We start from the raw sequence: 27,135 nt of genomic DNA, 5'->3' as shown, positions 1-27,135 counted from the left end.
CTCAGTGGGCCACGAGGCTCCAGTAGCCACCAAGTGCTGATAGCTCTCTGCCGGGGGGAGCAGGCTCAGACTGGGCCCAGGTGCTACCGGCACGCTGGTAGGACACGGGGCCCTGGCTCCGGCTCTCTCCCTGCTGGGGAACTGATCAGTAACACCAGGACAGAGATGGGTCCAAATTAAAAACTCTTATTTAAATTTTCCTCAGTGCCCACTTCCCAACAGTAACTGAACTGGAGCAGCCGCGCTGCAGTGCGAACAGTGCCACTGGCCCAGTGACGCCAGCGCAGGACACACCAGTAATAACAACTCGAGTACCCCTCACCCCCCAGGCTCTGTGCAAATGGAAGCAGCCCGGGCCCTGGGTGACACAGCCTCCCCAGCTCCTGCTGCGGGGAGCCACTTCACACTGCGTGGCGTCCCCCTACCGCCATGCTCCTCCCTGCCTGGACAGGGGCTCTGCCCATGCCATCAGTCCGCCGAGTTCTTGTGCCATGGCTGGGCTGAGCCACCAAGGGCCCCCCACCTAGACAAAGTCACTGGCTGTTTGTGCCAGCTCAGGCCTGCAAAGGAGCCGTGTGTCCAAGAGGTGGCAGGAGCCGCCTGAGTCCCTTCCCGGCCAGCCGGGTGCTGCCCTCATTTGCGCCTGCCAAAGATGGACTTCTTGCTGGGGTTCTTCTCGCCCACACTTAGGCCAATGAGTAGCCGCGCCTTCTCGTCCTCCTCCTGCTGCTGCTGCTGGATGGTCCCGTCCGCTTTGTTCTCCAGCTTCCCTCGGGCCTCAGCCCCAGCAGCTGGCTTCAGGCGCAGCTTCTCCTTGATCACCTGCGTAGCAGAGAGAGGGTCAGGAGACAGCAGGGGTGGGGGATGGCCAAGGCTTGGCCTGGTTGCAACAGCTCAGCCAAAGACCTAACTGGGCCTCAATTCCCTGGGGCTCCTCTGCGCAGCCTGCCCCAGAGGCGGGGACTTGGCAGCAATCTGGGCAGGCAGAGCGAGCCTGGCAGAGACAGCGGTGCCCGTTCCAGCCCAGGCATTTCCAGCAGCCCCACAGAGAGCTCATCTGCAGCCTGTAGTCTGTAACCTATCATTTAAATCAGCTTCTGTACCAAGTGACTGGAGGATAGCTGATGTGATGCTGATTTTTTAAAAAGGCTCCAGAGGCGATCCCAGCAGTTACAGGCCAAGAAGCCTGACTTCAGTACCAGGCAAATTGGCTGAAACTATAGTAAAGACAAGAACTGTCAGACACAGAGATGAACATGATTTTTGGGGGAAGAGTCAATGTGGTTATAGCAAAGGGAAATCAGGCCTCACTAATCTACGAGAATTTTTTGAGGGGCTCAACAAGAATGTGGACAAGGGGTATCCAGTGGATAGAGTGTACTTAGATGTTCAGAAAGCCTTTGATAAGGGCCATCACCAAAGGCTCTTAAGCAAAGTAAACTGTTATGAGATAAGAGGGAAGGTGCGCTCCTGGCTTGGTAACTGGTTAAAAGACAGGAAACAAAGGGTAGGTCAGTTTTCAGAATGGAGAGAGGTAAATAGTGGTGTCCCCCAGGGGTCTGTACTGGGCCCAGTCCTATTCAACATATTCATAAATGATCTGGGAAAAGGGGGTAAACAGTGAGGTGGCAAAATCTGCAGATGATACAAAACTACTCAAGTATCAGAGGGGTAGCCGTGTTAGTCTGGATCTGTAAAAGCAGCAAAGAATCCTGTCGCACCTTATAGACTAACAGACATTTTGGAGCATGAGCTTTCGTGGGTGAATACCCACTTCGTCGGATGCATGTCATGACATGCATCCGATGAAGTGGCTATTCACCCACGAAAGCTCATGCTCCAAAATGTCTGTTAGTCTATAAGGTGCCACAGGATTCAAAACTACTCAAGATAGTTAAGACCCAGGCAGACTGCGAAAAGCTGCAAACGGATCTCTCAAAACTGGGTGACTGGGCAACCAAATAGCAGATGAAATTCAATATTGATAAATGTAAAGTAATGCACATTGGAAAACACAATCCTAACTATGACGGGGTCTAATTTAGCTGTTACCACTCAACAAAAAGATCTTGAAGTCATTGTGGATATTTCTCTGAAAACATCCACTCAGTGTGCAGCATCAGTCAAAAAAGCGAACAGAAGGTTGGGAATCATTAGGAAAGGGATAGATAGTAAGACAGAAAATATCATGTTGCCTCGATATAAATCCATGGTACACCCACATGTTGAATACTGCGGGAAGACATGGTCGCCCCATCTCAAAAAAAGGAGATATTGGAATTGGAAAAGGGCAACAAAAATGATTACAGGTATGGAACAGCTGCCATATGAGGAGAGACTAATAAGACTGAGACTCTTCAGATTGGAAAAGAGATGACTAAGAGGGTAATATGACAGAGATCTATAAAATCATGTCTGGTGTGGAGAAAGTAAATAAGGAAGTGTTATTTACTCCTCATAACTCAAGAACTAGGGGTCACCAAATGAAATTAATAAGCACGTTTAAAACAAACAAAAGGAAGTATTTCTTCACAGAACACAGAGTCAACCTGTGGAACTCTTTGCCAGAGGATGTTGTGAAGGTCAAGACTATAACAGGGTTCAAAAAAGAACTAGATAAGTTCATGGAGGATAGGTCCATCAATGGCTATTAGCCAGGATGGGCAGGGATGGTGTCCTTAGCCTCTGTTTGCCAGACGCTGGGAATGGGCGACAGGGGATGGATCACTTGATGATTCCCTATTCTGTTCATTCCCTCTGGGGCACCTGGCATTGGACACAGTCGGAAGACAGGATACTGGGCTAGATGGACCTTTGGTCTGATCCAGTATGGCCATTCTTATGTTCTCTGCCCTGCCTAGAGAGAGACTCACCACAGGCACAGGCCCAGCACCACTCAGGGGAAGATGAGGAGGGCACCGGGGCTCCTCAACATGACTGACAGGAAAGGGGCTATAACTCAGTCCCCAGTGCTAACAGCTAAACCCAGAGCGCTCCAAGTGCCTGGGGCAGATCTCTCCTCTGCTCCTTCAGTTCAGGGCTCCCCTCAGCATGGGGAGGTTCCGGGCCCTTACCTGTGCTACCAATGCCTTGCGGCTGTCCCGCTTCACTGCCATAGCAAAGTCCAGCCACGTCCACGTGTTGTTGTGATACTCCAGGCACGGCAGCACCAGGTTCAGGTCACCCCAGTCCACACTGTTTTTCTCGCCCTGTGCCAAACAATGTATCAGACCATGCGGCCAGAGCCAGCCATTCACGGCCTTGCTCTGCTGGCCATGTTCCTACAGGCTCCGAGCAAGACACAGCAGGCAGAACCCCTGGGCTCAGAGGAGTGATGGGCCGGGGGCACCCAGGGCAGAAACGGACACACAAGTCTGCTGAGGGGAGTGTGGTGGGGACTGTGCTGTGGCCCAGGAATGGCCTCCTCCCCTCTGCCCCATGGCTCAGGAAGAGTCATGCATCCCAGCCAGCCAGACGGCAGTGACAGTGCATAGGAAGAAGGCAGGACCCCCTGCCCCTAGAAGTGCCAGGCACCCTACATCACCCATGGGGCACAGAGAGGAGAGGCAGAAAGTGAATTTCAGCTCAGCCCAAATGGGCAAGGGAAAGCCGTGAAAGCAGCCCCTGGCAGCCCTAGGGACAGGGACAGTTGAAGGGCAGGGCAGCCACTCACACACAACTCCTACACTTACACCCTCTGGGGCTGGCCCAGCCCCAGCACACGCCCGCAGCTGTCTCCTCCCTCCCCAGCACCCTGTGGGGCTGGCTCTGCCCCACCACATGCCTGCAGCTGTCCCTTCCCAACCCCCTCAGGGCCGGTCCCGCCCCACCACAAGCCTGCGGCTGTCCCCTCCCTCTCCAGCACCCTGTGGAGCTGGCTCTGCCCCACCACATGCCCGCAGCTGTCCCCTCCCTCCTCAGCCCCCTGCAGGGCTAGCTCTGCCCCACCATATGCCCGTGGCTGTCCCCTGCCTCCCTCCCTCCCTCCCCCACCCCAGCACACACCCATAGCTGTCCCCTGCCTCCCCAGCACCCTCAGGGCCGGCACCAGCCACGCCCCAGCACATGCCCGTGGCTGTCCCCTCCCTCTCCCTCCTCCAGCCCCCTTGGGGCAGGCCCTGCCCCACCACATGATCGCAGCTGTCCCTCCCTCCCCAGCACCCCTGGGGCTGGCTCTGCCCCGGATGCCATGCTGGAGGCAGGCACTGACCTTGTAGCTGACGCAGAGCGGCACCTGCGGAATCTTGATGTAGATGAAGGAGTTGTTCATCGCCGCACGCTCCTTCATCTTGTCAATGTCGTCCACGGGGTGCTGGGAGGGACGGAGCCCGACAGAATCAGCAGAGCAAGAGAAGGGGGAAGAGATGCACAGCTGGGCACCGGACCAGTGGGAAGGGGGCGTTGCTCATTCAGGAGAGCAGCCAAGGCTCATTCTCTTCCCTGCCACATGCCGGGGGACCCAGGTTGGCACCCCCTGGTCTGCACCAGCTGCTCAGCGTGCAAGGGGCAGCTTTGCTGAAGAGTGTGCGGGTAAGTGAGTATCAGAGGGGTAGCCGCGTTAGTCTGGATCTGTAAAAGCAGCAAAGAATCCTGTGGCACCTTATAGACTAATAGACGTTTTGGAGCATGAGCTTTCGTGGGTGAATACCCACTTCTTCAGATGCATCTGAAGAAGTGGGTATTCAACCACAAAAGCTCATGCTCCAAAACGTCTGTTAGTCTATAAGGTGCCACAGGATTCTTTGCTGCTTTTACGGGTAAGTGAGTGAATCCTTCACAGCCCTGGGGCAGAACAGCCCAGCCCACTGCCCCCAGGCACTGCGGGAGCAATCGCTGGCTCTAGACTGTCTGAGCCCCGAGACAAACGGAACAGGCGCTCCTGGGGGGAGACTTCCCCCCCAAAAGGCAGCAGGGTGGGTACCTCGGGGGCTTTCCGGAATGACCTCCTGACCCCTGACGTCCGGTTCAGTCCCTGAGTGACTCCTTTCCCTGGGCCCAGTGAGTCTTCAGCCACTATCAGCTGCCTCGGCTTCACCACGGGCATCCCTGAGAGAGAAGGGAGCACTGTGGTTACCCAGCCCGACCCACCGCAGCAGCCCTGCACTGATCCCTGCAGCCTGCCAGAACTCTGGCAGGGCTAGGGCAGAGCTGGTGGAAACAGACCCCCTGTCCCGACAGAGACTCCATGGGACAGAGTGTGCCAAGTCCTTCGGCTGGTCCAGTGGTCCATGACCTTCACTGCTAAAAATGGGCACCATATTCCCAGTGTGGCTTCAGCTCCCAGCCCCTGGGTCGCATTCAGACTTCGCTGGACTGAGGAGCCCTCTCTGCTCACAGATCTTCCTCCAGGTGGGTATATACAGACTGCGATCAAGTCACTTCTGCCTCTTCTCTTGGCTAGCACTGGCAGAGCGTCTCTCCCTTCACTGGAAGGCAGGTTTTCCAGACCTCGAATCACTGCAGCTCATTTCTGAGCCCTTCCAGCTGGCTCACGTCCTTTCTGAAGCGCGGACACCAGCACTGAGAACCACCCCCGGAACAGTCTCCCACAGGCCGGATGCAGTGGGAACACCTCCCTCCTCCTGCTCCACAGCCAAGGATTACATTTGCCCTCTTAGCCAGCCCACTCTTCAGCCAGTTTCCACCATGACCCCACGGCCCTGGCAGAGCCCCCACTTTCCAGAACTCTCCCCCCTGTAAGTTAGAGCTGCTTTCCTGGTCCCTAGCTGGAGGACCCAGCTTTCGGCTGCATTGAAAAGCAGGTTGGCCAAGGGCACTCAGGTTCCCCGGTGATCCGCATTGCTCTCGAGAACTGCCCTATCCCATCATTATCCACCACTGCATCAATCTGGGCCTCAGCTCCAAACTTCACCCCCCGAGATTTTATATTTTCTTCCAGACCAGTGACAAAGACTGAGTAGCTTTGGGGCGAGAATGGATTTGGGGGACCCCACACAGCAAGGAGTCCCCATTTCTGATCCCCGTAGGGGGTCTCCTGGCCAGCCAGCGTGTACCCCATCACTGCACTGAGTTCAATCGGGGGCTCAGGCTGGTCTGTGCTAGGCCCCTCCCCTCTTCCCCGCAGGGCACACTCACCCGTGGTCACCAGCTTGGATTTGTCCTCCTCATCCCCCACCTCCTCCTCCTCCACGCTGCGGCCGGGGAAGAAGAAGCCCATCATCCTGTGGAAGAACTGGTGCGTGAGCTGGATGGTCAGGGGCACCACGTTCACCTGCAAGAGGAGCCGTTCGTCAGGGGCCGCGTGCAGCGCCCAGATACCCAAGCAGGATGGGTGCGCCTGCCCTGTTGCAGCTCCTGCTGGGAGCAGAACCCCAGCCCCTGGGAGCCACCTGCAGCCTCACCTCAAAATGCTCCTTGATGGAGATGCCTCCCACTGGCGGCCGGACCTTGCTGAATATGCGCAGAGCCAGCTGCCGGCCCGACTGGCAGGAGCTCTGAGGGCGCAGCACCACCTGCAGGGCACAGATGGGAATGCAGAGATGGTGGGGGCCCAGCTCTGCCTGCCTCTGAAATCCCCCCGCCCCCCCCCACCCCAGGCTGGCTGCTGCCCCTCCCCCTCCCCGCCCAGGGCCCCACTGCAGCCTCCTGCTGCCTGGCACTTGCCTTGTACACAGCGTTGGGCAGGAGGTTGTTCATGGTGACCCAGCCCAGCTCCAGGAGATGCTCTGCCGTGTCATCCGACTTGTTCACCTGTAAACAGAGCTGTCAGCCCACGGACCCCAGCGCACCCCTTTCCCTCTCCTCAAGGGCAGAGCCCAAGCCTAGGTGCCACACAGGAGGGGCGCTGGTGCCCCTGCCAGGCCCAGTACCTTGCTGTACAGGAAGCGCTGCAGCTCCAGCTCCGCAATGCCCAGCTGCCCATCTTCCTCGGTGAGGCGCCAGCGCGCCTGAGCAAAGTAGAACTCGGTCCGCCGGGCCACACTGACGTCCTCCAGCTGTTTGCGCAGCTCCATCTTGTTTGCCCGCTGCAGCTGGAAATCTTTAAAACACCTGCCCAAGCAGGCAAGGGAAAGCCATGAGAGCAGCCCCTGGGTGGCCCTGGGGCTAGGGCCTGTCAAAGGGCAGCCGGCCCCCCAGAGCAGCATAGGGGAGAGGCAGCCTGGGAGCCCAGGGAAGCAGAGTCGGGGTGCAGTGGCGCAGTGCCTTTGGAAGGCGGTGGGACTGGGCAGCAGGTTTTGGGCAAGCTGCCTCCCTGCTCTGCACATCAGGCTGGCGGGGGCTGGTACCTGATGAGAATGTTCAGCTCCTCACTCTCCAGCTGCAGGTTGGCCTTCTCCTGGCTCAGCTGCAACTGCAGCTTCTGGTTCAGCTCAAGCAGGTTCTCGTTCTTACTGTCATCCTGCAGGGACTGAAGAGCCAGCATCAGTCAGCACCGACCCAGCCCAAGCAGGCCGGCGCCAGGGACCTGCAGTCCGCACACTAAGCCAGCCCCAGCCCAGGCCTCACCTTCATGATGGAGTACATCTGCTTCTCCAGCTGGCGGATCTGGGCCACGTGCTGCCTCACGGCCTCCTGCAGGTGCAGGATGCTGCTGCGCTGCTCCTCAGGGTTGCTGGAGATCTCCAGCTGGAACCGCACCCGCTGCTTCTTCTCGCTGTGCTCCTGAGGCCAGAGAGAGAGAGAGGCGAGGTGAGGGGTCTCTGGGGAGCCCGCTGCGCCTGCGCGCCACTCAGGCCCACGGTACCTTGCGCTTCGGCTCAACGTGCAGCAGCAGGTTGTTGACGATGTCCAGGATCATGGCATATTGCGCAGGGTTGGTCGAGATCTCCAGGTCATGGTGGATCAGCGTGAAAGTGTCGACGGCTCCTGGAGAGAGGGGAGAGGAACGGGCATTGGGGCAGCCCCTGTGACAGCCAGCGCCTGGGGGGCTGGTATAGTCCCTGGAAGCTGCAGAGGGAACCACCTGTGGGGCTCACACACAAACAAGGGCCAGGGCTGGGGAGACCAAGTCTGTCCCCGACCCCACCGAGAGCTCAGAGACGCTACTGGCCCCAGCAGGCACAGACAAACCCAGCTCTACAGCCCACAATGCTCTGCCCCTGTGTGCTGGGCTTTGCTGGAGCAGGGCAGGAATTGTGCACTTGGCTGCACGTCCCATTCCCTGGCCTCCGAGGGCCGGGCAGAGCAAACCAGAGATCAGCACCAAGAAGGAAAAGCAGAGACCACGCCCGGTGCCAGACATCCCAGGGCCCCATTGAACAGAGCCGACTGCAGCTGCCCTGCTTTGATCCGAGGGAAGTTCCAGGAGAATTCGGCAACTCAAGGCCTGTGGTCGTGGCCTGTCCCGCAGGAGCTCCCCCTCCCCCCATAGAGGAAAGCAGAATGACCCAGCCAGGCGCAGGGCCGCACCCTCCTGTTTCTTCAGCAGGTCCTCCTTCTCTTGGTCGGCTGGGGCGTCGGGGGGCTTGATCTGCGTGGCCAGCTCCGGGTCAATGTCATGGCTGTAGCTGATGTAGTACATGCGACAGCTGCACCGGGAGATGATCCTCTGCACCTGCTGGGTCTGCTGGGCTTCCGAGGGGTGATTCCAGTCTGGGGGCCAAACACGGGCAGCTGTCAGGGTCCCCGATTCTCGGACAGTTTGAGGCATCAGGGTGCCGGGGCAAGGGCGGGGACCTCTAGGATCCGAACACAGCGTGGGGGAAGGGGATGCATGTAAGTCCTCTGGAGAGTCACCCCAGAATGCTTCCTCAGGCAGGGACCCCAAGCCCATCCCAGCGTGAGGTGCTACAGGAGGGGGACAGAGCTCTCAGCTGGGCTGGCTCCATTTGTCCCTCTGGTGACGCACAAGGACCAAGGGCCCAGCAATCCCCTGGTGCTGCTGTGAACGATTCTTGGGCCCCAGGCAAGCAGGGCTCTATATGCTGACCTGTGATGGTGCTGACCATGCCGCCCACGGCCTGCCCACTCTCCATCAGCTCCTGCACCGAATCCAGGCTCCTCTGCCGATGCTCCTCGATGTTCTTCACCTGGGGCAGGAGGGACACTGGTGACTGCCCAGGCCTCACGCCCAGCCCAGCCAGAGCCAGCAAGCTGGGGGGCTTGTCCCTGGGACTGGCTTGGCATCCTCTCCCTCAGCTGCCTGGCACTGGGATCCTGCCCTGCCATGGATTTAGGGGGCTCCAGGGCTGCCTTCACTCTCAGGCCTCTGCCTCTCAGCACTCTGGGGCCATGGCTGTGATAAACTCCTTCCGCATGGGAACTAAAGAGCCCCGAGCCCCCTACCCCACCTGAGCCGACAGCAACCAACCTCCAGCCACAGCTGGCCGTCCTCCCTCTCGGCAGGGCTGCTCTCAGTGGTGGCGAAGTACTGCATGCCATCCAGCAGGCAGGTCCACGAGGTCTTCTGCTTCAGGGTGTCTCCGTACCAGGCAGGGTGGTGCAGGCACTGCAGGAGCTGGGCCTTGGCAGCAGACACAATCACACAGCCCTCCGTCTCTGCACCACGCAGCACCATCTGTGGGAGAACAGGCCCCTAAGTGACCCTGCCAACTCCAGCATGGGGCAGCTGAGCTGGGAGAGAAACCAGGGCAGAGGGCCTGCAGTGTCTGCCCCAACGGCAGGGCCAGGGAAAGAAAGACACAGCTCAGTCACCCCCTCTCCCAGCAGGGGGGGTTGCGGGGAGCAGGGCAGGAGCTCTGGCTGGCCTGTCCCAGAAGCAGCCTGGCTGGGACCGGGGTACCTGGCAGTTGACCAGCTCAACGAGGCAGTTACGGGTGAAGATGTCGTCGGTCTGGCAGGCGGCAATCCCACACAGCTGCTCGCTGGCCCCCGACTCCTCCTCTGTGAAGACCACAAATTTATCGGTCTCCTCAATGAGCTTCTGCAGCATGTAGGCCCCTGGAAGAAGACAGGGGGAAGGGACGGGTCAGGATGGGGGAGGGGGGGCAGCCCTTAGCAAGCTGGCCGTGACGGGTGCTGAGATGGCGGGGAGGCCCCGGGGAGCAGATGGGGGCTCAGGGAGGTGGAGAGGGGGCCAGCCCTTAGCAAGCTGGCTGTGATGGGTGCTGAGGTGGGTCAGTATCATGGGGGGGGGGAGGCGGGGAGCTGACGGGGTATCAGGGCGGGGGGATGGAGCCAGTCCTTAGCCAGCTGGCCGTGACGGGTGGTGAAGTGGGTCAGTATCGTGGCAGGGGGGTGGGGAGCAGATGGGGGGTCAGAGCAGGGGGATGGAGCCAGTCCTTAGCCAGCTGGCCGTGATGGGTGCTGAGCTGGGTCGGTATCATGGCGGGGGGGAGGGGGGAGCAGACAGGGAGTATGCGCGGGGGGGGGGGGCGGGGAGCAGATGGGGAGTCAGGGCGGGGAGGGAGCCAGTCCTTAGCCAGCTGGCTGTGACGGGTGCTGAGGTGGATCAGTATCGTGGCGGGGGGGGGGCGGGGAGCAGACGGGGAGTCAGGGCGGGGAGGGAGCCAGTCCTTAGCCAGCTGGCTGTGACGGGTGCTGAGGCGGGTCAGTACCAAGGAGGGACATGCGTGGAACGAGCTGTGCAGATCCAGGGAAGGGGGCTGTGTGCCGAGGGGGATCCCGAGGGCCCCACCCAGGAGGCTGGGCACTCACCCCCCGAGGAGCCCCGCTCGCTGGTGGTGCCAGTCACCCTCTGTGGGGGAAGGGCAGCAGACAGTGGGCGCCGTTTCAGCTTCTTGGCTTGTAGCTGGGTGTCGATCTTTAACCCCTTCAGCGCCTCAGTGGACAGGTTCCGCTTGAGGACGGCTGCCTTCTTGTAGCCGTCGTAGAGGCCGAAGGCGATGTCCCGGTTGGTGGTGGTCCAGGATGCCCGCAGGTCCACCAGCTGCAGCTGGTGTGTGTGGAAGGCATCAGCCCCATCCCGCATGGTCAGCTCCTGCGGCCGAGCCGGGGGTCAGACAATGGCCAGGGCAGAGCGACTCCCCGCTCCAACCCGCCCAGCAGCAGGGATGCCCCATGGCCAGTGGGTAGCAGCTTGGGCTGGGGACATCCGGGTGCCGTTCCCGGTGGGGTGGCCTTGGTCATGTCACTGTCCGTCTGGGCCAGCTGCCCCGCCCATGCTGAGCTCTTCGCGAGGGTGATCAGCGGCACCCAAGGCTGCTGAGTCTGCAGCTAGCGGGGCCCTGCTCAGTTTCTCCACTGCCCCGAGTGCCTCCCCGTCCAGGGCTCACCCTGCAGACAGCCAGAGGCTCGTGCCCCCCAGCCTAAGCAGAGCTAGTCATGCCCACCCCCCAATCAGTCCCTGGCGAGCCGGCGGGTACCTCTTCGGCTGTGCGGCTGCTGTGCCGCTGGTAGGTGAGGGAGGACAGGCTCAGCAGGTGAGTTTTCTTCACCAGTGAGCCGAGCTGGTGGTCAGCGCTCTCGTCGCAGGTCGACGCCATCAGGTGCACAGTGACGGAGCTCAGGTCGCTCACCATCTGCGTGATGCTCCACTCCGAGATGAGGCGCCGCATCACCGTGCCAGCTGGGGGCAGGGAGGAGCCATCAGCGAGGGGACCCTGCCCCTCGCCCCCGCCCCCCCCCGCCCAGGCCGGGCCCCCAGCCTCACCTTGGGGGATGAGCCGCTGAGTCCCTCGCGTGAATATGTGCCCCTGGCCGCACTCCAACTGGATCCCCCGCTGCTGTGCGAAGGAGGCCCAGTAATGCACCTGGGGGAGGACACAGGCCGCTGAGCCGGCTGCCGCGCTGAGCCGGGGGGACTGGACGCAGGAGAGCAGCTGATGGGGGCAGGGCAGCCGACGGCCCTCGCCACACTGAGCAGGGCTGGGGACGGGACACAGGAGAGCAGCCGATGGGGTGGAGGAGCCAACGGCCCTCGTCACATTGAGCGGGGGGGGGCGGGACACAGGAGAGCAGCCGATGTGTGGGGGAGAAGACGGCCCTCGCCACACTGAGCGGGGGGGACGGGACGCAGGAGAGCAGCCGATAGGGGGTGAGGGGCAGCTGACAGCCCTCGTCACACTGAGCAGGGCTGGGGACGGGACACAGGAGAGCAGCTGATGGGGTGGAGGAGCCGACAGCCCTCGTCACACTGAGCGGGGGCGGGACACAGGAGAGCAGCCGATGTGGGGGGGAGAAGACGGCCCTCGTCACACTGAGTGGGGAGGTGGGGAGACACAGGAGAGCAGCCGATGTGGGGGGAGAAGACGGCCCTTGTCACACTAAGCTGGGGGCGGGACACAGGAGAGCAGCCGATGTGGGGGGGAGAAGACGGCCCTTGTCACACTAAGCGGGGGCGGGACACAGGAGAGCAGCCGATGTGGGGGGAGAAGACGGCCCTTGTCACACTAAGCGGGGGCGGGACACAGGAGAGCAGCTGATGTGGGGGGAGAAGACGGCCCTCGTCACACTGAGCGGGGGGACGGGACGCAGGAGAGCAGCCGATAGGGGGTGAGGGGCAGCCGACGGCCCTCGTCACACTGAGCGTGGCTGGGGGTGGGACACAGGAGAGCAGCCGATGTGGCAGGCAGAAGACGGCCCTCGTCACACTGAGCGTGGCTGGGGCGGGACACAGGAGAGCAGCCGATGTGGTGAGGAGAAGACGGCCCTCGCCAGCCCCAGGGCCAGCCCCACTGGCACAGGGCCCAGCCTCACCTGCAGCTGGGGGAAGAGTGCCGTGTAGGAGAGCTGCTTGTAGTGCTGCCCCAGTTTCTTCTTGCTGGGCTTCATGCTGCCGAAGAGCTTCCCGCGGCAGATGGGGCGCGTCACGCTGGTCCAGGTGGCCCAGAAGTTCTGCATCCAGCGCAGGGTGCTGCTGTAGAGCAGGATCCGGGGCTGGGACAGTTCTGAGAGTGACACACGGCAGCCCTGTGACAGGGCCCCTACACACTGCCCGACCCCCCAGACCTCTCCCGCTCCCTCCCTTGGGGGGGGCAGAGCCCACGTGCTCGTCACTTGGCCAAGGGAAGCAGCGGGGGAGGGAACCCCCGCCTCCCAAACACGGAGCCCCAAAGCAGCAGCCACCAGAGCTCCTAGCAGGAACAGCCGCGTTCCAGTCAGTGGCTGAGCAGCAGCTGGGTTCCAGCAGCTCTGGAGTGCCCTGCAGGGCATCGCTCACCCCCGCCCGGCCGGGTCAGGTCCATCCGGATGGAGAGGTTGAGGTTCTCGGAGCGGAAGGCCCGGTACGAGTCATGGTGTTGCCCCATGGGCACCTCGGGCACAAACTCTGGGGAGCGCAGCACCACGCTGTGATGGTCGTGGGGGTTCCCATGGCAAAGCCACTGCAAGTCCAGGGTCATGCAGAGCTCAGGCAGGTGGAGGAAGCAGCAGTCATCATACCTGCTCAGGAAGAAGGTGCTGGGTTGCTCTCCAAGGGTTACAGCCCCCACCCACCCCCATCCCCGGGCTGATACTCACTTGGAGGCTGTGCGGACATTGATGTCCAAGTCCCCCTTGAAGACGAACTGGCCAGGTCTCCAGAGGAAGGCCAGGTGGCTCCACTCCCAGTGCATGTTCTCGGTAGTGTTGTATGGATCCTGCAACACACAGGCTGTGCGTGAGGCCGCCAGGCCATGGGGAGCCCGGATACCCTGGGCAAGCCCATGCGAGTCTCACCTCGGTGGCCAGCTGGTGCAGATTGGCCTGCTCGATGTTCAGGTGCCAAACCCCATGGAAGAGCAGGCGGCTTTTATCCCACCAGGGCAGGGAGGGGCTGGGATCCTCCGAGGCCTTGGTGAGCAGATCCACAGACTGGCCAATCAGGGTCCAGGCCGGGTCCCAGCATGGCCCCCAAACGATGGTGTACTGCAAAATCTCCGCTAAGGGGACAGACAGCGGCTCAGGGCAGCTCCTGGTCCCTGCCCCAACCAGAGACAGCCTGGCCCAAAGTTACCCTCTGCACACACCCCCACAGCGCTGCCCCAGGACCCCCAGAGCTACCCAGCGCAGCATGTGGTTATTCTCCAGCACTGCCCCACTCCAGCATCCTGACTCCAGGGGGCAGGGTCCCAAACCCCAAGCGGGGAACGGGACCTGGGCCCATCTCCAATCCTCCCCCCACTCAGCTCAGAGGGGAGCAAGCCTGCTTCGCACTGACCAGCCTCAAGGAGGCTGCAGCTGCACCCCCTGGTGTTTTACGCCTGGCCCCAGCTCAGGGTCCAGGGTGCCAGGGATAAGGCCACCCCCAAATCAGTGTGACCCTGGCAGGACAGCGGAGCTCCTCCAGTCCCAAACTGGAGCCCCCTGGTCACCCAGCCACCCGCAACCAGCCCAACCCAGCAAGGGCCGCAAGGAGTCCCAGTCCAGACCTCAGCCTCGTGCCCCCCGTAGGATCAGGCCCCAGGGCCCACTTACAGTGGAAGTCGTGGTAGAACTTCAACGGAGGCATGTTTCTCTCCACAGCAGCATCCCCCCACGGAGCTCCCAGCTTCAGCAGCTGGCGGCGGCGAGAGCAGGCTTGGCCGCTCTGTTCCGATCCGAGCAGCCGACCCGAGAGCTGCCAGTCCCGGATCTCAAACAGGTAGCGTGGGTAGTCCCGGATCCGCACTGTGGGGCAAAGCGAGACCATGCTGACTGCCGGCCCAGGGGCGCCTGCATTAGACTCATCCCTGGGGGCGTGGGGACTGGCCAGGCATTCAGTGCTACACCCCCTGCTAGATCAGGGGGACCCTACAGGGGGGAACCACAGTGCTTCTCACTGCATGTGGCCCCAGCAGCACTTTCATGCCAGGGAACCAGAGCCCAGAGCTGACGGAGTCATGGGGGCGGAGGAGTCCCACAGACACACTCACCAAAGAAGGTCTTGACGCTGCCCTTCAGCATGCGGCACCACTGGGTGACCAGCTCCAGCCCCTCGGGCGGAAAGGGGCTGACGCTGTCCAGGTCCCTCATCTGCTCCAGCACGCGCTCCACGCCGTGGAAGGACTCGTCGGCCAGGGCCACCAGCTCCAGGTTGGAGAGGGTCCAAGTGAGCAGGGCCTTCCGCATAGGCATATTGGCATATAGGCGCCGGGAGCGCTGGATGTAGATCTCAATGTTCTTCCTCTCCAGTGAGGCGTAGAGCTCCTCAATCTTGCGGGCGGGCAGCAGCTCGCCATGCTGCTTGCGCAGAGCCGCCACCTTGGCATCCAGCAGCTGCAGCCGCTTGGCGCTCTCCTTGCTCTCGTCCTTCATCAGCTCATAGTTGTCCCGCAGCTTCACCTCGAAGATGTCGTCTAGGAAGACCCAAGAGAAGTGCTGGACCTTGAGCAGGAGGTCCGGGGGCAGGGCTGGGCTGTGGGGGCGGCCCCGTCGGTGCAGGCTCTTCAGCCACTTCTGCACGCCCATGGCCTCGTCCAGCGTGCGGGAGAAGTCATACTGGTAGGGGAGCTCGATGACGATGCTGGCGAAGGAGAAGGCCCAGACCCGGTTGCGCAGGGTGCGCAAGGTGGGGAAGGGGCTGCGATGCAGGATCATTTCCTCTAGCTCCGGCAGGAGCTGCATCTCCACCTCCTTGAAGCTGAAGATGCTGTGCTTGTCGAAGCCGGCGGCAAGGTCAGGGCAGTAGGCGTGGAGGGCACTGCCGTGCCGGCTCACCGAGACCCGCTCCGCCACCAGGCTGATGTAGCTGGCCTCAGAGACGAAGGCCGTGACCTTGGCGGAGCTCACCTCCAGTGTCAGGTTGAGGACTCTCTTTGGGGGACCCTGGGCTGGGCTGGGGGGCTTGCTGGGGCTCCCTGGCTCAGTGGCCTGGCGCTCCGGGGGGAGGGAGGGAGCGCTCCATTGGCCCAGAGTGCTCTGCAGCATTTCACGGCATTGGAGCGTGGCTAGGACGTGCTCATACAGATACATGTGATCAGGTGGGCTCCAGAGCAGGGTCAGGCCCTCGCCACACTGGACCTAGGGCACAGAAAGGGGCAAGCGGGCCTGGGTCTCTGCTCTGCCAGCAGCCCTTAGCATGCCCCGGGGGCCGAGAGAGCCTGCGAGGGCCAGAGCAGGCAGGGGCTGAGCAAGCTCCTCGCACTGCTCTGCCAGCCACCTTGCTCCTGACCCCCCCAAGCCCCCTCCCAGTGCCCCCACACACACTCCAGCCCTGCCAAGAGCTGCAGTAGAGGCCTCTGGCCATGAGGCAGGGTGTGACATGGATGGACAGGGCCTGGCTGAGAGCCCATCGCTCGCCCTCACCTGATAGCCCCACTGAAGTCCCAGTCCGAGTGGGAACGCCAGCAGGCGCCCTGACCCGCTGGGTCACTCAGCCGCCTCGGACTCAGCCCACAGGCACATCTTTTGCCTGGCACTGCCGTCCCAGAGTGCACTCTGCCAGCAGCGGGTCCAGCACCTACCTCCAGGGAGTGGATGCTACTGTGGTAGGTGAAGGAGATCATGGAGAGTCTGAGGATGGGGTAACGGATGGCTGGGGCTTTGCAGCAGGGCTGCATCTTCTCAGAAATGCTCTTCACCAAGGCCAGTGCCATGCCCTGGACGCTAACTGTGCAGCTCTCGGCACTGCCCAGGGCAGTCAGTGTGTCCAGCCTCACCTCCAAGGCACCTGACAGAGACAGGAGGTTACCTCTGGGGGCAGGACAGGGCACAGCCCTCCGAGCCCCCAGCACGGGGCAGTGCAAGGAGGACCAGCGGCTGCCAACAGCCAGGACGGGACAAGGACACCCTCCCCTGCAAAGGGCTGGTCACATCCCAGAGCCCAGGGAGCGAGGGCTGCCGAGAGCCAGGACAGTGGGGGGGGGGGGGGCCACGCAGGAGGCCCCGGGAGGGACTGTGGACAGCCTGGGGCAGGTGCAGGGATGTGGCAGTCAGCATGGGAGTACGGGAGGCGTGAAAGTCCAGCCGGGTGTTTCAGGATCTCCAGGGAAGGAAGGAGCAGTTTGTGGGTTTGTCCTTCAGACGCCTGCACAGAGGGCTACTGCCTCCGTCTGGCTGGTGCAGCAGATTCTGCCCGCCCATGGTGTTCCCCCTGCCCAGCAGCCCCACCTGGTCACTTACCCACCAGGCTGGACAGTGTGAACAGGTTCACATCCTCCACCTTCAGGTCCACTTTCCAGAGCAGGCCTGCGGACTCCCCCAGGGGGGGCACTGGCTCCACTGGAAGCTCTGCCTGGCTGGCCCCTGGGCGCAGCAGCGACAGGACCCTGGAGAGGCACTTGGTGCAGGTGTCCGATGACTCCACCTGCAGCCCCTGGATGGTGCAGTCCAGGAAGAGCGTGTCCGCCTGGGCGCTGGACATGCCCAGGGGCTGGTTGTAGCTACCCTGCAGGGGGCACAGACCAGTCACTGGCTGGTAGCTCGGAAGCTGCCACCTTCTCACTCCCCGCCCAGCCCAGCCCAGCCCCTCCCCACTGCCCATTGCAGGGCCCAGGGGAAGGAAGCCTCCCCGCTGCCTCACAAGGGAGCTGCACCCATGCCTGCTGGGGGGAGGGAGAGCTGACCCCTCACCCCTGCTCTGGCAGGCTGCCCCTCTCACCTGCAAATTGAAGGAGTCAAGGATGAGGGCCTCTCCCCACACATGCATGTTCGGCGGGTGCGGGGCCCTCTGGATGTGCGAGTCGTTTCCCACACGCCAGCACAGGTGGTCGATGGCCAGCACTCCCCGCTGGTGCACACTCTGGGGGCGCAGGTGCTGGTAGTCTGAGGGCACAGAGCAGGAGGTGAGCATGGGCAGGGGCTCTCTTGACCCCCCGCTGCAGTGTGCGAGGCAGGGGCCAGCCATGCTCCCCATGGCTGGGGACCAAGCTGCTACCTCACCCCCAGAAACAATCCTGACCCAGACCCAGGAGATGAGGGACTGCCGCAGAGGTGTGTCCATCAAGGCCTTCCCGCCAGGCTGGAGCACCCATTGCCATCACCTCCTGCCCCTCCATGCCATGCTGGAGGGCTGCAGCCCAGACCAGCCTCTTCTCCGCCAGCTGCAGGCACTGCCCTGGAAGCCACAGAGCCCTTTCCAAAGCAGAGGAGGGGCCCCATGGGCATGACAGCAGCCAAAGTCCAGGCCATGCTCTGCCCAGGCTGGGATGGCATCCACCCAGTCATGCCGCAGGCACCTACCTGCAGAGATGGTGTTGAAGCCCAGTGCGAAGGGTGGCGTGTCCCCCAGCTGCACAGAGATGCTGACGTTGGACAGGGAGGCACAGAGGATGATGGGAGCCAAGATCTGGGGGCAGCTCCTGACAGAGGGTGAGGAGGGCCATGGCATTAGTGAGCCAGAGCCCCCTGCTACAGAACAGGCCTCGGAGGGAGCTCCTGTCTCAGGGCCTCAGCAGGCCACACGGCCAGCCCAGCCCTGCTTCTCGCTTGCTGAGTGGAGGAAGCTGGGCCGTGCTCTGGGCCAGGGCAGGAACACTCCATGGGGCAGGTATCACACCGCGCAGCACCTCTGGGGCCCGCCCGGTCACCGCAGGCCGGTTGGCAGGCAGCTCTGCGGGGGCAGGTTACCCCGGCTCCTCCCGCGGGGCTCAGCGAGGTGAGTCCCTCAGGTGATAGACCCCAGGGGGCTGCATTTACTGCTTCCCAGAGCCCAGCACACAAAGAAAGGGCTTTTCACATAAAGGACCCCCAGGCCTTCCTGTGACTCAGCAGCCAGCCCGCCAGGGCCCCACAATGTGGCAGGGCTGGGAAGGGTTTGGCTAGGGCCCCTCAGGCTGCTGGCTGAACCGCACACGTGGCCAGGACTGGAGTGGGTTGACGCTCTCGCAGTACTGCTTTTCCCCTACGAAGAAAGGCGTTCGCTTTGTGGGGGCTGCCTGGCGACTGGCAGACATCGGCATAGCCCTGTCTGGCGGGAGAGACCTGAGCCTCCCCATGGCTGGGAGCGTGCAGCCTCAAGTGGATGCTCTGGAGGAAGCTGGCGGGGAAGGGAAGGTGCAGTTAACCCTGAAACCGGAGCAGTGTGTGTGCTGTGCCCAAGCTCCGAGGGAGACAACCATGGCTGCTGAGTGCCCTAGCTGGAGAGCAGCCATCACCCCTCCCGGGGCCCACACGTACCTTCCCCTGCGGCTCTGGCCGGGGGCCGGCACGTTAGTAGCCCGGCACTCCTGGGCCAGCAGGGTGAGCCAGTGAGAAAATTCCTGGTGGCGATAGTGGACGATGCAAGTATTGAGCAGCACAACAGCTGACAGGTCTATGGCCGTGACCTAGAGATGGGAACGCGGGAGGTGTGAGCGAGACCTCTTCCCGGCTGCTCATTTGCATGTCAACAGGCCCAGCCAGCTCAGGGCCTGTGGGCACCGAGGGGCAGCGTGGCACGGGTGCGGCAGGTGCCAGGACACGGCGGCTGGAGTCACTCACTCACCTGCAAGCTGGCTTTCAGGGAGTTGAGGCACACGATGCGCTGGCGACTCTGGGACAGCAGCAGGCCATCTGTGGGGAGAAGGGGCGGCAGAGTCACCAAGCAGGGCCCTGGGCATTAGCCAGCCAGCCACCCCAACGCACACGCTGTGGAGCTGGAGTAGCCCCATCCAATTGGGCAGAGGGTAGTGTGGGTCTCCCCTCCTCCTCCTCCCTCGGTCGCCTGGACAGAGCCACTCCTCCCCCACCAGTCCCCCCGCACTCACCTTCCAGCAGCAGCTCTGTGCTCATCTGGCCCAGGTCGGAGGTGGGCGTGAAGCTCCGCAGAGGGATCTGCTCCTCATCTCGCTGACATAGGAACTGCAGCAGCTTCAGGGTCCACGTGAGGTGCCTGAACCCACAAGAACCGGAGCCAGGCCGAGTCACAGGACAGCCACTCGGCCCCTCCTGCCCCAGCCCACAGCCCACTGGTAACAAGCATGGATCCCGGGCACGGCCCAGGCTTGCCCCATCACTGCCAAGCCAAGCCCGGGGCAGAGCGCTCCTCACGGCATCAGAAGGGAGTGGCGACCAAGGGAGCCCAGGCCATGCTCATTCTGCCCTCACTCCAGAGCCACCCGGAGCCTGGCCCATGGCCTTCTCACCCACAGCAATCCTGCCTCCCCAGGCCACTCATGCCTGGAGACCCTCGGGGAGGGGACGCCCAGCAGAGGGGAGCCAGGGGAGAGGCATGGGCCTCAGGAGAGTGCCTGCAGGGGGGAGGGTGGCAGAGCAGCTGGGCTGGGCATTCGGGCCTGTCACAGTGCCAGCCCTCTCTCCTCATTACCTCTGCTGGCTGTTCAGAGACAGCACCACGGTGGTGTTCTCCAGCTCCACCTTCGCCTTGCAGGGGATGAGCTGCAGAGGCAGAGACTTCAGGGCCTCCCCAGGGCCTGGGAGCAAGGGACAGACCTGGTCACAGGCAAGAGTCTCGCCCCAGAGCTCCCACTCCTCCCCAGCAGGAGGCAGCAATGGCCTGACCTGCCCAAGGAGATCCCCTGGCTGGGACTTAAGAAGGCATAAACCACCCCCATGCCCATTCTGCCAGACACACTCTACGGGGTGCAGGGAACGGGGCACCCTCTCCCCTCCCCACGGTCCCCAGAGACTTCCCAGGGAACATGGCTGGCCGACCTGGGGCCAGGCAGCCTGGCTGGTCCCCTGCATCACTGCATCTCACTCCGTTGGTTGCTCGGCGCAGCAGCTCACTGCAGAACAGCCCCTCGTGCAGTTCTGTGTGCAGGGTCCACACGCCCAGGCTGATGCCCACCAGCTGCCGTTTGCTCACATTGACCTCCATGGAAAAGGTGAGAGCCAGGGCCAGCTCTGCCAGGCATGTGTCATCCTGTACGGGGAGACAGAGGGTCAAGGAGAGCAAGATGACATCACGGGGCAGAGCCCGTGGTGATGGGGGCAGCTTCCTGCCACTCCGTTTATGTGCAGCAGGTGCAGCCCCAAGCAGTGCCCACGGGCAGCCTGGTCACAGTGCAGTGAGCAGGAGGCTGCTGTGCCCTACGTCCCCTGCCCCGAGGCTACAGCCCCACCTGCTAGCACCACTCGCTGGGCTCCAGGACTGGACAACATCTCCAGCTGGGAGCCCCTGAGGTTCACTCTGTGCCTCCTGGTGCCCCACCATGCTGGGCTCAGGCGATAGGCAGCATGAGCTCCCCAAGAGCAGGCACTGTGGCCTGGCTGCTGCAGCCTGGCTGCTGCAGGGCCCCCCACCCTGGATACTCACCAGCTGGCTGCTCTTCAGCACTTTGCTGTTCACCTGGGACAGGGTCACCTCACAGTCCAGGCTGGGGGGAGAGCAGAAGAAAGTTCAGACCAGACTTGGCAGGCACAGAGGGGCTCTGCTGCCTCCTAGCCAGGTCTTTCCAACTTGGGGTCTGTGCTACAGCCCCTGCTCCCTGATGGAGCATCCACCCTATAGCTGGACCACGCAGCAGGAGGCTGCCATCTGCAAGAACTAGGCATCACACAGGGGCTGGGATGGTCTCAGACCCTGGAGGCAGAGGGTTAGGTGCCATGCTCCTGGGGCGCCCTCCAGTGGCCACAGAGAGCTGCTGACCAACAGAGAGGGGGGAGAAGATCAGGATTTTAACAGCCCTGGGGAGGGGGGTGGGGTAGTGCCAGTGACTGTGGAAAGGATGTTGTCAGGAAGGAGTCCCAGTGGCAGGCTCCCAGCCCAGATCTACAAGGCACAGGGTGGGAATGGTCCCCCAGGACAAAGGCCACAACAAAGCTCTCCGGAGCCAAGAGAGCTGTACGTGGCTGTTACCCAGCCCTGGTCCCACAGGCCAGAGTAAGGTGGAGTTACCGCTTCCCGTCGTTGTCCAACAGCAGGCGTGTCCTGGTCACCTGGATGTGCCACAGAGACTCGGAGGTGGCCACATGCAGAACCATGATGTTGATGGACTCCACGTGAACCGAGAAGAGCTGGGAGCAAGGGGCCACAGTGAGGAGTGTCTGACGGGAGCCAGGCCTGCTCACCACCCACCCTCCTCCTGGGATCCAGCACGCAGAGACTCACCTGGCTCAGGACTTTCAGCAGGGAGGGTTTAATGGGCAGGTCCCCCTTGCTCTCCTCTCTGCCGCCCTCAGCTGGAGCCTCAGGGAATGGGGGTCCTGCTGCTGGTACCTTCTGGAGATCCATACGGACCCGTACCTCGCCGAAACACAGCGCGAGGTAGCATCTGCACAGAGGAACAACGACAGGAGGCATTACTGCTGCTCAACACAGCCTGGATGGCATGAGTCCTTCCCCTACATCAGCCCAGCCACCCATGGTGCCCCCATGTCCTGCCCCCACACGGTCGACACAGCCAGGGGAGTTTGAGAAGAGCACTCCTGTGCCCAGGGGCGGCTCCAGGCACCAGCCCGCCAAGCGCATGTTTGGGGCAGCAAGCCACGGGGGCACTTTGCCGGTCGCTGCGAGGGCAGCAGGCAGGTTGCCTTTGATGGCATGCCTGCGGAGGGTCCGCTGGTCCCACGGCTTCGGTGGACCTCCCGCAGGCGTGCCGCCGAATCCGCGGGACCAGGGACCTCCCGCAGGCAAACTGCCGAAGGCAGCCTGCCTGCCGTGCTTGGGGTGGCAAAATACTTAGAGCCGCCCCTGGCTGTGCCCAGAGACAGCTGGTCTCTCCTCACAGCAGAAAGCAGCGGGCCGAGCCCCACAGGCAGAGCTGGGGGACCCTGGCAAGCGAGCAGGGTCAGGGTGTAGCCACACTCTCAAGCACAGAAAGGAGAGTGAGGAAAGAGCCAGGGAGGTACTTACGGCAGCTCACGGCTCAGGAGTTTACTGGAGATCCAGACATTGTCAATCTCCTGCAAGGACACACAAGAAAGTCAGTGGAGCTACAGAGCCTAGCCCCACTCTGTAATGCTCACCCATTCTGTGTTCTCTCCTTCCACCCCCAGCACCCATCCAGCTTGCCAGCACAAGGGCTCGCTGGCATCACACTGTCCATATGGGGGAGCAGCAGGGCTCTAGTATGGGGGGAGGAAGGGGCTAGTGCCAGCAGTGGGGCTAGGTGGAAGAGACTAGTCATGTGGGGGTTCACTCCAATGGCTGCATGAGCAGTTGCCATGGGATCTGAGACCTCAGCGGGTCACTGTGGTGGGAAGGCAGAGGCCTCGCACACCTGGAGGAGCTGATCCCCGTCACTCCGAGCGCCTCTAGTACTACTCCTGGGGGAATTCTGCACCACTAGGCATGCACAGAATTCATGTCCCCCGCAGATTTCTTTGCTTCCCCACAGAAAAATGACTTTCTGATGGGGAAGCACAAGGAAGCTGCAAGAGCAGTCATGCCCCACTCCCTAGCAGAGAAGGTTCATCATTTCAGGCACCCGGAGCAGCCAGCAGAGAGGTAAATCACTGCAGGGCTGGGGACACCCCAGCCAGTGGCTCTTACCCAGAGCTGGGATTAGCTGCTAGTCCCAGCTGGGCTGGAGACAGGAGAGGACAGGAGTTCCTCTTCCCCTGCAAGGAGTGGTTGGGGCTGTGTCAGACCCACCCCAGAAACATCCCCAGCTGCAGGAACCTCAGCATCCTCCCCTGCTTCCTGCCCCCATTGCTCCTCAGCTACCGAGGGAGGGGGTCACCGTGCGGGGAGCTGCTCCTGCATCCTCCCAACCCGTGCATCCAGATCTGCCATACTCAGACACTCCTTCCAAGCCTCATCCCATAAACCCAGAACCCCCCTAGCCCTCCATACCCAAACCCCACCCCACTGAACCTCAATCCCTGCATCCGGAGCCCCCTGCACCCAGACCACCCCGCAATGAGCTCCCTGCACTCAAACCCCCACCCTCCTGCACCACCCTGAGCCCCCACATCCAGACCCACATGCCACTGCCCCCCAACTAGCTGCATACAGACCCCCACCCCACAAAGCCCCACACCCCCAGCACCCAGACCTCCCTGCTGAGACCCCCACACCCAGACCCCTCCGCTGAGCCCCAACCACCTTCACCTGGAAGCCCCTGCAGAGTCCCATTGCCCCTGCACCTGGAAACCCCCAACAAGCCTGTGTGCATCCAGATCCCCTCACACCTAACCCCTCCATGAGCAATTTGTTGGCACAGAATGCCCTCAGGAGTGTAGTACCCACCACTGTCTGCTGCTCTTGCTGGAACTTAAGGCTGATATTTTGGAGCCAAAAGAACCCGAAGGAACCAATCTTCAGCTCTGCCCGGAACCTCTGGCGGCACCAGTTAGTGGCCAGCCGGCACACAAGCCACCTGCAGGCAAGTCAAAGGGAGATCGGGTAAATGCCAGCTCTCAGAGCACCCCGGGTGGCCTCCCTGTCACTCTCAATCCCACCCTCTGCCTGCAGCTCAGGAAACAACTCACACTCACTGCGGGTCCAGCAGCAGCTGGATTAGTCACAGCCCCATGGAACAGGCCGTGGGCAGGGCCTGAATCACTGAGTCTGTGCAGCACCCACTGCCAGAGGGCCCTAATCCTGAGTGGGGCCCTGCCACCATACAAAGAGCAAATACTGTGCGCCAACGCGAGAGTGGCAGAGTCTGCCTTTGAACACACCACGGCCTGGGCAGTGCCCGCCAGAGGGGGAAGCAAAGGGACCACAAAGCCTGTGCCCAGAGCCAGGCACACAATGGCCTGGGCAGTGCCAGTTAGGGTGCTTGGGGGAGACTCTATCTGTCTCTTGGGGGGGGGGGGCTATACAAAGCCAACTCCAGAGTGTCTGGGGCAATAGGCAACTCCCTAGCTGCACCATCCTGACCCCGAATGCACCTCTGGGGAAATGTGCCAGGCCCTCAAGGCTGGGGGGCCTGGTTCTTGGGGTGATAGGGGCCCCCAGGGGACCTACTCCAGCAACTAGAAATGACAGCGGTTCCAGTGGGGCAACTCCAGGCTGGGATACCTGGACGCCCGCCCCTGCTCACCTTGGTGCCTAACACTGCCCCCCACTCACTCCCCAAGTCCTCTGTCCCCCCGTGCTTGTCCCACACCCACTCTCATGCACCAGGCCCCCGCTCACCCCACACACACCCCAGCCCCCCCACTCACCCCACATACCCCCACACACACCCCAGCCCCTCGCTCACTGACCCCCAGCACACCCCACACATACCCCCAGCCCCCCACTCACCCCACATATCCCCCACACACCCCAGCCCCTCGCTCATTGACCCCCAGCAAACCCCACACATACCCCCAGCCCCCCACTCACCCCACATAACCCCAGCCCCCCACACACATACCCCCGGCCCCCCACTCACCCCACATACCCCCGGCCCCCCCCCACACATACCCCCGGCCCCCCACACACCCCCAGCCCCCCACACACATACCCTCAGCCCCCCACTCACCCCACATACCCCCAGCTCACCCCACATACACCCCCGGCCCTCCACTCACACCCCAGCCCCTCGCTCACTGACCCCCAGCCCCCCACTCACCCCACATAACCCCAGCCCCGCACACACATACCCCCGGCCCCCCGCTCACCCCACATACCCCCGGCCCCCCCACACATACCCCCAGCCCCCCACTCACCCCACATAACCCCAGCCCCCCACACACATACCCCCGGCCCCCCCACACATACCCCCGGCCCCCCACTCACCCCACATACCCCCAGCCCCGCACTCACACCCCAGCCCCTCGCTCACTGACCCCCAGCCCCCCACACACATACCCCCAGCCCCCCACTCACCCCACATAACCCCAGCCCCCCACACACATACCCCCGGCCCCCCGCTCACCGGCCCAGCACCAGCGCGCCCAGCAGCAGGGCGAGCAGCGCAGCGAGCAGCGGCAGCATCGCGATCGCGTCCCCGGCCCTTCCCCGTCCGCGCCCCGGGCCAGGAGCCGCCTCTGCGGGGCCGATCTTCCGCGAACCCGGAGGGTGGCGCCGGGAAGGCGGAGCTGCAGGGCCGACAGGGGCCTTCCCGGAGTGACGGGCCCGATCGGCTCGGGGGGGATCGGCTCCCGGGGGGGATCGGATCCGGGGGGAGGAATCGGCTCCGCGGGGGGTGGCCGCTGGGGGGATCGGCTCCGAGGGGGGCGCTGGGGGGATCGGCTCTCAGGGGGGAGGATTGGCTGGGAGGGGGATCGGCTCCGAGGGGGGCGCTGGGGGGATCGGCTCTCAGGGGGGAGGATTGGCTGGGAGGGGGATCGGCTCCAAGGGGGGTGCTGTCGGGAGCATTGTGGACTGAGGGGATCTGCTCTGACAGGGTGAGGGGTGTTTCTGTGCCTGGGGCACCACCTGGGATGCGAGCCTTAGTGCAGCTTGGCCACCTCCCTCATCATGTCATCCCCCACCCCCGAGTCCCAGGAGGGAAAGACCATCCTCTGGCCACCCTCTTGCTATCCCGTCCGGCCCGGGCATGCACACGTGGATCCCAGCTTTGCTCTGCACAGGTCCGATACCGCACCCATCACCATGGCACCCAAGCAACTATCGTCATGGTGTCCTAGTGCCTATAGTACCTGAACATCTATCGTCATGGGATATGAACAGCTACTGCCATGGTGTCTGAGCACCTGTCCCCACAGGATCTTAGCACCTTTAATGATGTCCAGGCATCTGTCACTATGACATCTGAGTGCCCATCACCATGGCATCCAAGTCACCATGGGGTCTGAGCACAGAGCATCTGTCCAGGACCAAGCACCCACTGCCATGAGATCCAGGCACCTCTTTCACTCAAACTCAAGGTTTAAGCTGATGGGACCCTACCCCTTTAAAAAGTCTGCATTTTGTGTCTGGCCAACTGTGCACTAATCCATAGCTGGAGCATGTCTTTTTCCACTTCTCTCTCCAATTTATGTGAATTTGGGACTGAAAACTGGAATCCTTATTCACAGAATAGACACAGGCTGGGGAACAGGGCAAGTTTGCTTCTCTCCCTGCCCTGGAGGAACCATCTTTCAGGGAGAAGGAAATTCAGTCCCTATTCGTAGTCCTTGGTCTCTGCTGAGGCTGCCAACCAGAAGCCAATACATACCAATTCCAATGTGATTTTGATGACACTGGCACCTGCTCATTGAGAACTGGGCTGAGAACTCGTCCCCCAACCCCATTTCATTAAACGTCCACCAAACAATTCTGCATTTTTGATGCCAGCATGTCTCAGCTGAAGCCGAGCTACAGCAGGGGCAGGTCTGGTCCCCTAACATCCCCGCCATTTCAATTCAGTTGGAGATGCACTCTGTTATATAACTGCCTTTACTTGGAACAGGGAATTTAACTGGAGCTGAGCGGGGAGAGAACTGGCGTAGAGGATCACTCCATTCCCTTGCTGGTGTCTAGTCAAGTTCAGCATCAGAATGGTTCAGAATACCAACTGAATTTCCAGTAAGCACCACCCAGCTAACAGGATGGGACAGTGGTAATGCCCTCGGAATATCAATAGCTGCCTG

At 62.1% G+C, this 27,135-nt stretch overlaps 1 protein-coding gene across 6 annotated transcripts; it reads right to left on the bottom strand.

Annotated features, from left to right (window-relative positions):
• Positions 1 to 170: 170 nt before the first annotated feature.
• BLTP2 (bridge-like lipid transfer protein family member 2) lies at positions 171 to 25,564 on the bottom strand. 6 transcript variants are annotated; one of them, XM_050929048.1, is made up of 39 exons: positions 25,476 to 25,564; positions 23,855 to 23,984; positions 22,517 to 22,566; positions 21,773 to 21,935; positions 21,560 to 21,678; positions 20,978 to 21,038; positions 20,374 to 20,584; positions 20,027 to 20,132; positions 19,467 to 19,591; positions 19,205 to 19,272; positions 18,898 to 19,046; positions 17,962 to 18,080; positions 17,381 to 17,544; positions 16,903 to 17,167; positions 16,245 to 16,450; positions 14,715 to 15,801; positions 14,278 to 14,469; positions 13,540 to 13,742; positions 13,342 to 13,460; positions 13,043 to 13,263; positions 12,580 to 12,770; positions 11,534 to 11,633; positions 11,247 to 11,449; positions 10,579 to 10,861; positions 9,704 to 9,861; positions 9,272 to 9,478; positions 8,891 to 8,990; positions 8,371 to 8,553; positions 7,706 to 7,827; positions 7,468 to 7,623; positions 7,248 to 7,369; positions 6,831 to 7,011; positions 6,625 to 6,711; positions 6,363 to 6,473; positions 6,097 to 6,232; positions 4,922 to 5,046; positions 4,211 to 4,312; positions 3,075 to 3,209; positions 171 to 822 (listed from the first exon to the last, which is right to left on the bottom strand). In XM_050929048.1, exons 1-39 carry the CDS (start codon positions 25,532 to 25,534, stop codon positions 634 to 636), a joined length of 6,708 nt encoding a protein of 2,235 aa, XP_050785005.1. In that variant the 5' UTR covers positions 25,535 to 25,564; the 3' UTR covers positions 171 to 633. The 6 variants fall into 6 exon arrangements, with proteins under 6 accessions (XP_050785005.1, XP_050785006.1, XP_050785007.1 ...); XM_050929049.1 differs by lacking the exon at positions 6,363 to 6,473; XM_050929050.1 differs by lacking the exon at positions 8,371 to 8,553.
• Positions 25,565 to 27,135: the final 1,571 nt, after the last annotated feature.

Source organism: Gopherus flavomarginatus, chromosome 19, assembly GCF_025201925.1.
Source record: "Gopherus flavomarginatus isolate rGopFla2 chromosome 19, rGopFla2.mat.asm, whole genome shotgun sequence".
Classification (NCBI taxonomy): Eukaryota; Metazoa; Chordata; order Testudines; family Testudinidae; genus Gopherus; species Gopherus flavomarginatus.
The sequence above is the reverse complement of the archived record's forward strand: the minus strand, read 5'-3'. Positions and strand labels throughout refer to the sequence as shown.

Excerpts from the sequence above, each read along its gene's own strand:
- BLTP2 (XM_050929048.1), bottom strand. The coding sequence starts at position 25,534 with ATGCTGCCGCTGCTCGCTGCGCTGCTCGCCCTGCTGCTGGGCGCGCTG. Across the intron at positions 10,862-11,246 it reads GCAGCCGCACAGCCGAAGAG|GAGCTGACCATGCGGGATGG; the intron begins GTACCCGCCGGC and ends GCTCGGCCGCAG. Across the intron at positions 823-3,074 it reads GCAAGGCATTGGTAGCACAG|GTGATCAAGGAGAAGCTGCG; the intron begins GTAAGGGCCCGG and ends TCTGCTACGCAG.